At 46.9% G+C, this 9,638-nt stretch overlaps 1 protein-coding gene across 1 annotated transcript in view; it reads right to left on the reverse strand.

Moving 5' to 3' along the window:
- TDRD12 (tudor domain containing 12) overlaps positions 1-8,727 on the reverse strand; it is a 60,130-nt gene extending 51,403 nt beyond the window's left edge. The window contains exons 1-4 of the mRNA XM_040327785.1: positions 8,628-8,727; positions 2,293-2,364; positions 440-589; positions 94-230 (exon numbers count right to left, since the gene is read on the reverse strand). Of these exons, the coding sequence (XP_040183719.1) occupies positions 94-230; positions 440-589; positions 2,293-2,316 (311 nt within the window). The 5' untranslated portion in view covers positions 2,317-2,364; positions 8,628-8,727. The remainder of the gene's footprint in view (positions 1-93; positions 231-439; positions 590-2,292; positions 2,365-8,627) is intronic.
- Positions 8,728-9,638: the final 911 nt, after the last annotated feature.

Raw genomic sequence — 9,638 nt, forward strand, 5'->3', positions numbered from 1 at the left:
CGGTGACAGATCGGTTCTGGGAGGACGTCCTCCTATAACAATAGTGCTAATGAAGGTGTTAATGTATAGGGAAAAAGAGAACTATCCACATACTCTGACTTTTTGATCGGTGTGAACACGGCATGATCCAGCAGAAAACACTCAACCAATTCGTCCTTAGCACTGCAGGTGTCGGATTCCAGGACTGCCCGGCACCAGCTCTTCAATTCTACACAGAATACCATACACAGCTGCAAAAAAAACAAGATTTACCTCATGATTATATGTTACGGGTCACATCAAGAGGTAAAACCAGAAGGAAAAAAGCCTATTAAAAAACGAATGCAGCTGCCACATCTAATGATTGGTAAGCTGCAATATAATCAATTTTTGGTTTTGGGTTTAATATCGCTTTAAACTGACAGATTGATTATTATCAAAAACGAAGTCCAAAAGTTACCTGCTCAATGGAAAGCGATGCCGGCCTTAACTCTTCAACGTCTCGGTATTTATGGCCGTACAGCATATTCAGCTCCAGGAACAGCTGCTCATACTCCTCATCATCCTTCAATCCCACAATCGTGCAGAAGAAGCAGCTTGGATTGATCACCTGGATGAGAGTCACATCATTACCGGTCACATGCATTCTATGCATCAAGATAAAAAGCCTTCTGTGTGCAGCAGCCATCCCAGCGCCACCCTAAGGCCCCTTCCACACGGGGACCGATCCGCTTTCATCGGTCCGCCAGCTCAGCGGGAGATCCCTCCGCTGATCTCCGCTGAGCCGGAGGAGGACAGGTCCCTCTCCGCTCACATAGCGGGAAGGGGCTTGTCCAGCGCCACGGTCTCCTATGGAGAGATTGGACGAAAATGGACATCATGTCCATTTTCATAAGATCTCACCCGATCCAACCCGCCATGGACGGATGGCGACGTATCGCCATCCGTCTGATTTTAGCGGATCGGATCGAATGTCAGCGGACATCCAACACTCCATAGAGATGTATGGAGCGGCAGTTCAGGTCCGCCGAAACAAAACTGACAAGGTGAAAGGGGTCCTAATACTTACATGAGCCCCACCTCTGTCCACGAATGTCTTGGCCATCCGTGACTCTCTCTATCTTGATTGGCTGAGACACAGTAGTGGCGCCATTGGCTACCGCTGCAGCCATTCAGGAGAGAGAGGGGTGGGGCCAGGCCGCAGCTCCGTGTCTGAATGGACACAGGGAGCTGTGACTTCGGCTCGGGTGCCCTCATTGCAAGTTGCTTGTTTCTTGTTGGGGCACTCCACAGAAGAGGGACCCAAGAAGAGGACCTGGGCTGCTCCGTGCAAAGCCACTGCAACAGAGCAGGTAAGTATAACATTTTTATAATAAAAACAAACATCAAGACTTTCCAATCACTTTAAACTGAAGGTCCACCAAATTATTTTAATTATTTTTAAAGTCAGCAGCTACAAATACTGCAGATGCTGACTTTTAAAATAAGGACACTTACCTGTCCAGGGCGCCCGCAATGTCAGCACCCGAAGCCGAACTATTGCTCAGCCCTCGGGTGCTGCTGCCGCCATCTTCGGTAAGGGAATCACTTCCTGGTTCCCTATTGTACTGCGCTATCCCACTGGTCCCTGCTGTCTTCTGGGACCTGTGTGTCTCCCAGAAGACAGTGGGGGGACGGAGAAGGCGCCGGAAGTGGCGTATGTCATTGCGGGTGGCTCGGGTATCTATGCCCAGAAGTGGGAGCAAAATACCTGTATTAGACAGGTATCTGCTCCCCCCTCCCCTCTGAAAGGTGCCAAATGTGACACCGGGGGGGGGGGGGGGGGGGGTTTCTAATCAGTGGAAGTTCAATTTTTGGGTGGCACGCCGCTTTAAATAATGTCAGGTAGTGGAGATGCTTAACTGGGAAAGAGGAGGATTTGCTAGGAGAAGAAAATGAAAAGGGAAAATTGATGATGTAGAGCAGGGATATGCAATTAGCGGACCTCCAGCTGTTGCAGAACTACAAGTCCCATGAGGCATAGCGAGACTCTGACAGCCACAAGCATGACACCCAGAGGAAAAAGCATGATGGGATTTGTAGTTTGCAACAGCTGGAGGTCCGCTAATTGCATATCTCTGATGTAGAGGTTCTAAATTGGACATTGCAGGCCAGGCCCTCAACATAGGACCTCTGTGGAAATAAGAATCTCTATAAAGAGACATTTATTGTAAAAAAATAAAAAAAAATTAAATAAAAGAAGAAAGAAAGAAAAAACAGTGTGAAGAATAAGCTATTTTAAATGAGAAAGGTCCTTTAAAACTCAACTCTCACCTTTATCACCGATAACTCATACATGTCTGAAGTCAATGTCTGAGGTCACTCAGATGAAATCGCTCTAAACTTCTGTAAAAGAAAACAAATAAAATTACAATTAGACCCCTTTCACACTGGATTCATTTTTCAGGCGCTTTAGCGCTAAAAATAACACCTGTAAAGCGCCTGAAAGCAGCCTCAGCTGCAATCCCAATGTGAAAGTCAGAGGGCTTTCACACTGGGGCGCTGCGCTGGCTGGGCGTCCAAAAAAAATCCTGCACGCAGCTTTTTTGCAGCGCTTTAGGTTACTTTCACACTGGGGCGTCGGTGGCAAAGCAACGATATTTTTAGCTGCGTTTTACCATCGTTTTTGCGGCGCTATTTGACTGAGGGGGTTTTAACCCTTTTTCGGACGCTAGAGGGGGTTAAAATCTCCCTGCTAGCGGGCGAAAAAGGGTTAAAACCGCCCGCAAAGCACCGATACGATTTCAATGGGAAGGGGCGCTTTAGGAGTGGTGTATACACCGTTCCTATAGCGCCTCAAAGATGCGGCTGGCAGGATATTTTTGAGCGCCCTGCCAGCCCACTGCTCCAGTGTGAAAGTCCGAGGGCTTTCACACTGGAGTGAGAGAGGCTCTTTCAGGGCGCTTAGCAGGCACTACTTTTAGCGCTATAGCGCCTGCAAAGTGACTCAGTGTGAAAGTAGCCTTAGGAGCAGTGTATACACCGCTCCTAAAGCGCCCCTGCCCATTGAAATCAATGGGCAGCCCTGCTGAACCACCGGCTGCAGCTGCGCTTTTAACCCTTTTTCGGCCGCTAGCTGGGGTTAAAAGTGCCGCTAAAAATAGCGGCGTTTTACCGCCGACGCCCGGGCGCTTTCATTGTGAAAGCGCTCTTAGAGCAAAACTGAATTCTACAAGGGCAAAGGACTAGTCACCAACAATGCCTGTGGTGTCCCTGCAGCTGATATTTCCCCGCTGATGACTTACCATGGCCCATTCTGCACTGTTTCTGTACAGAGGCGGACATCTAGGTAAAGGCAGGGCTTTGCTTCCTCTCACCAAAGTCTCAAGCAAGGAGAACACTGATCGACACAATAGTGATATCACTATATCTCACTCAAAATCTCTTGAAGACTAGCAGTCAGAGGCTACAAAACAAGAGAGCCTAGGCCAGTGATGGCGAACCTTGGCACATCAGATGATTTGGAACTACATTTCCCATGATGCAACACTACACTGCAGAGTAGAGCTACACGGTTAGAGGTCGACCGATATGGGTTTTTCTCTGGCCGATGCCGATATTTAGAAATCTGAGCAGCCGATATTGGGTATCAATTTACTCGGCGTAACATTATCTTTCACAATGTAAAAAAAAAAAGGGCTAACTTTACTGTTGTCTTATTTTTAAAAGAATAAAATAGTATTTTTTCCCCAAAAAAGTGCGCTTGTAAGACCGCTGCGCAAATTCGGTGTGACAGAAAGTATTGCAACGACCGCCATTTTATTGTCTAGGGAATTAGAATAAAAAAATATATATAATGTTTGGGGGCTCTAATTATAGGGAAGGAGATGGCAGTGAAAACACAGGGGAAGCTCCATTAGAATTGCTGGTTTACTTGTCATGCTAACGGCCACCACAAGATGGCGCCAGATCACAGAAGGAAGCATAGGCCTGCAGAAGGCCGCAAAGCCGCGGCCTTAATTACCGGCCGGCACGGCCAGACGCAATCGTGTGGTGGGAGGCACAGAGACACAGGATAGGGTATCCTGTGTCTCCGTGCGCCCCCACCTCCCCGCGATCGCGTCGGGCTGCGCCGGCCGGTAATTGAGGCCGTGGCTTTGCGGCCTTTGCAGGGCTATGCTTCCTTCCCCCGGGTGCCAGGTCGCTAATTCTAGTCGCAATTGCGACCGGGCGCTCAGATTTTGTCGAACCCTGCCTCAGGATACAGTTCAACAGTAAAGAACAACTTGTGCATACACACATGGGAGTTACTAGAGAACTCAGAATAGAAAGAAAGAGAAAAAAAGAGGGAGAGAGAGATTGTGAAATGTCCTTATATTACACAACCACCATTTTATTCTCTAGGGTCTCTGCTAAAAAAAATATATATCATGTTTGGGTGTTCAAAGTATTTTTCTAGCGGAAAATAATGATATTTTTACTTGTAAGCCACAAATGTCAGAAAAAGTTTGGTCTTTAAATGGTTAAACTTCCTTTGTCTAGACGCTGGAGTTCATTCCATTAATAAAAGAACAAAAAGATACTTTGTTTCTACTTATTTGTGTGTTGTGATAAAACTTGGAGAGAACTCTCTGCACTTGTTACAAAGATCTTGACCTGCTGTTATGAAGATCAGGAAGGGAAAAAGAACGCAACTGCAGAGTGCACAAGCATCATGGGAAATGTAGTTCTAAAACATCAGGGGTGCCAAAGTTCTCCATCTCTGGCCTAGGCACACTCACATATCAGGAAGTGCACTGCTATTTTTCAGGACTTCCAGAAATAAGGTAGGTTTTTCAAGGTATTGCTAAGGCACATTCAACATTTACCTTCCTGTTTGGCTATGGGACAGGAAGTGAAGGGAGATCTCTGCAATAGGGACACAAATGGCAAAAAAAAAAAAAAAAATGTAATGGGTTATGACTCCCAAAATGAAAAAAAAAAAAAAAGTTTTGCCTCTAGTTCTACATAAAGTAAAAACCACTTAAGGACCGCCTCCTGCACATATACGTCGGCAGAATGGCACGGCTGGGCACAAGCACGTACCTGTACGTCCTCTTTAAGTGCCCAGCCGTGGGTCGCGGGAGTCCCGCGATCGGTCCCCGGAGCTGAAGAACGGGGAGAGCTGTGTGTAAACATAGCTTCCACATTCTTCACTGTGGCGCTGTCATTGATCGTGTGTTCCCTGATATAGGGAAACACGATCAATGACATCGCATCGTCCAGCCCCACCCCCCAACAGTTAGAAACACATATGAGGTCACACCTAACCCCTTCAGCGCCCCCTAGTGGTTAATTTCCAAACTGCAATTGTCATTTTCACAGTAGACAATGCATTTTTTGCTGTGAAAATGACAATGGTCCCAAAAATGTGTCAAAATTGTCCGAAGTGTCCGCCATAATGTCGCGGTCACGAAAAAAAAAATCGCTGATCGCCGCCATTAGTAGTAGAAAATTATATATTAATAAAAATGCAATAAAACTATCCCCTATTTTGTAAACACTATAAATGTTGCGCAAACCAACCGAAAAACGCTTATTGCGATTTTTTTTACCAAAAATAGGTAGAAGAATACGTATCGGCCTAAACTGAGGGAAAAAAACGTTTTTTTTATATATTTTTGGGGGATATTTATTATAGCAAAAAGGAAAAAAATATTGATTTTTTTTCAAAATTGACGCTCTATTTTTGTTTATAGCGCAAAATTGTCAGTTAAATCGACGCAGTGCGGAATCGCAAAAACTGGCCAGGTCCTTTACCTACATTTTGGTCCGGGTCTTAAAGCGGAGTTCCACTTAATCCACTCCTTGCCCCCTTACATGCCACATTTGGCATGTATTTTTTTTTGGGGGGGGGGGGGGGGGGGAGTGGGGGCTTCAGGAGAAGGGGACTTCCTGTCCCACTTCCTCCTTCTGCCGAGGGGCTGGTAAGGCAAATAGCTTAATCGCCTTATTGCAGCCCCTCCCTGTAGGCGAGCGCCTGTCCAATCGGACGGCGCCGCTCGCGCATGCGCAGTGGGTGCCAGGCCGTGAAGCCAAAATCGGTCACTGCCGGGTGCCCACACTAGGAATGAAGGGGGGGCGAGGAGCGGAGCCCCGGCCAGCGCGCCGCTGGAACCGTGGAGCAGGTAAGGGTCTGTTTATTAAAAGCCAGCAGCTACACTTTTTGTAGCTGCTGACTTTTAATAAACTTAAAAAAAACTGGAACACCCCTTTAAGTGGAATAATGCACATGATTTTGCAGGTAAAAAAAAAAAAAAATGTGCATTTTTTTGGTTTTTTTTTATCTTGGAGCCTGCAAAGCATTGCACCAGTGATCAGTGGGTTGTGGGTGCAATGTCAGGCTCCTGCAGACACTCCTGATAGCTCTCTGTATGGGCAGTTACTGAGCTGCAGGAAGTGTCAGCGAACTCTGAGGACACTCAAACAGATTGACGCTTCAAACAAATTGAAAGAAACGTAGTGAAAAATAACGTAATGCGTAAAGAAATAAAAAACAAATTACCATTAAACACTCGCCGACCACCTGACGCAGATATACATCCACAGAATGGCACCGCTGCGCAAAGCAACGTACCCACTGGTCAGTCCAGATTTGGGATTTCTGCATAGATGTCAATGTAATTCGCAGCCCGAAATCGCAGAACGTAGTACTTTAGTAAATGCTTTTTGAAATCGATGCGGCTTCGCACCGATTAGGACGGCGCCACTGCCAGCAAATGCCGCCGATTTGACAAAAAAAATAAAAACGCACCAGTGTGGACCAGGGCCTTTTTTTTAGTACTCGCCGATACCATTAAGAGCCGGTTCACACTGGGGCGGCACGACTTTGGGGGCGACTCGGCAAGGTGCACTGAAGACGACTTCAGAGGCGACTTGCAAAATGACTTCTGTATAGAAGTCAATGCAAGTCGCCCCGAGTCGCCCCCGAAGTCATACAAGAACCTTTTTCTAAGTCGGAGCGACTTGCGTCACTATTGAATAGAATGGGACGCAACTTGTCAGGCGGCTGAGTCGCCCCAGTGTGAACCGCCGCTTACCGAAACCTACCTGCAAATTTTTCGTTTACACGTCAGCTGTCAGCAATGGTACAAAGCTTTGGAAAGTTATTTTACAAATGAAAAAAATAAATAAAAATTTTCCAATGTGAAACCCGTAAATATACGGAAATCTTGTAAAAATATTAATGAACAAAGCAAACAACATTTTTGAATAATAGTTTATAATTGGAAGTAAATTTAAAAAAAAAAAAGCGTGGGAGGGTGAAAGTCGGCCACGATGACGTACTGCGGCTTTTGGGGCAGATTCACAAAGATCGGCACCCGCGCAGCGTATCTGAGATACGCTACGCCGCTGTAACTTACTTGGCAAATGTTTGAAACCAGAAAGAATTTGCGCCGTAAGTTACAGCGGCGTAGTGTATCTCTCGCGGCGTAAGGGCGCGGAATTCAAATGCGGCGAGTAGGGGGCGTGTTTCATTTAAATGAAGCGCGTCCCCGCGCCGAACGAACTGCGCATGCCCCGTCCGTCAAAACTCCCAGGGTGCATTGCTCCAAATGACGTCGCAAGGACGTCATTGGTTTTGACGTGAACGTAAATGGCGTCCAGCCCCATTCACGGACGACTTACGCAAACGAAATAAAAAAATTCAAATTCGACGCGGGAACGACGGCCATACTTAATATTGCGTACGCCACCAGATAGCAGCTTTAACTATACGCCGAAAAAAGCCGAATGGAAACGACGTAAAAGAATGCGACGGCCGCTTGTACGTTCGTGGATCGTCGGAAATAGCTAATTTGCATACTCGAAGCGGATTACGACGGGAACGCCACCCAGCGGATGCCGAAGAATTGCATTTAAGATCCGAAGACGTACGCCTGTCGGATCTAACCCAGATGCCGTCGTATCTTGTTTTGAGGATTCAAAACAAAGATACGACGCGGGAAATTTGAAAGTACGCCGGCGTAGGCGTACTTTCTTTGTGGATCTGCCCCTATGTGCGTCATCAGGGGCGGCTGTCCCCGGCATTCAAAGACGTCAAAGAAGACGGCGACTAAGGAGGAGCTCAGGCGCGTTTGCAGCGCCACACGCTCGCCAGGAGGCAGACACTCGCTAATCACAGCCGATCCGCGGGCGCGCAGATCGGGAAATGTCTCGCTGCCTGTGATTGGCGCGGCGGAGTGTTAGCTTCCTGGCGGGTGATAGCGCGGGAACGTGGAGCCTGCAAACACGCCTGCACTCATCCTTAATGGGGACCCAGGACCTGGCGTTTGGCAGAAGTGCGACATTTTTCTACAAAACACTATTGGATTGGCTGGCAAGTATTTTTATTTTTTTCATGGCGATAAATGCGGTGGAAGGGGAGTGGAGATCCCCTTTAATTCCTCCCAGAACCCAGTATTATACACACCTCAATGTAATAAAAATGGAGCCAGGAAGGGAAGAAAGTTGTAACTTTGGGGCCCTATCATCCAAACATTCCCAGGGGCCACACTCATTGACTGATTCTGCCCCCATAGAAGAGCAATGGCGTCCATAGAGCACCGAAGTAGGTGACTACACAGCCATTTCCACATCCCTGACCCCATTTCAATCACAACATCACACCAACACCATGTGCCTCTTACCCTCCACGGTTCTAGAACACTCCACGCCGCTGACGTCAGTTCCGCCAACAAGTCCGCCCTCGCGGGAATGACTAAATACGTCACTGATCTAAAGTGTCCTCAGAGCCGGAGACATTTTGCCGGAGTCCAAAACCTTGGGATACACGAAGCGTGGTCTCCGGCAAAATGGCCGCCCCAGCCCGTCCCCTGCAGGACCCGAGATGGACAATGGAGCAGAGGACGGGCTCGGGCTCTAGTGTCAGTGAACTGAATTAACGGGAGTGTGAGGGAGTGTCGGTGTGTCCAAAGATTAAAGGGACGGTCTCGGAAAATGTTCACACTAAAAGAAATAAAGTTTCCAATTCAAAAGTGTCTTCAGGTTTCTATTTGTAGGGATAAAGTATACTTATCAACTGCAGTAATGCGTGTTACCACGGCAATACATGTTAGCGCGTCATGGTGGCATTCGTTTTGTATAACACCTCAATGTAGTAAGGCAACACGCCACCTTGTGTGAATTGGAGCGCCAGGTGGCGTGGCGTGTTGCGCGCTGCGTTGCAGAAAATGGCAGGTGCCCATTTTTCAAACATTTTAGTGTGTTGTCAGCTGCTTTAATGCAACACACATTAACCACTTCAGCCCCAGACCATTTGGCCGCCAAATGACCGGGCCACTTTTTGCGATTCTGCACTGCGTCGCTTTAACTGACCATTGCGCAGTTGCGCAACGTGGCTCCCAAATAAAAAATATGGACGTCCTTTTATTTCCCACAAATAGAGCTTTCTTTTGGTGGTATTTTATCACCTCTGCGGTTTTTATTTTTTTGCGCTATAAACAAAAATAGAGCGACAATTTTGAAAAAATAAGCCATAGTTTGTACCTTTTGCTATAATAAATATCCCCAAATGCGATTTTTTTCCTCAGTTTAGGCCGATACGTATTCTTCTACATATTTTTGGTAAACTTTGTTTGCAATAAGCGTATATATTGATTGGTTTGCGCAAAAGTTATAGGGCCAGATTCACAGCTGAA

Source organism: Rana temporaria, chromosome 11 (assembly GCF_905171775.1).
Source record: "Rana temporaria chromosome 11, aRanTem1.1, whole genome shotgun sequence".
NCBI classification, from domain to species: domain Eukaryota; kingdom Metazoa; phylum Chordata; class Amphibia; order Anura; family Ranidae; genus Rana; species Rana temporaria.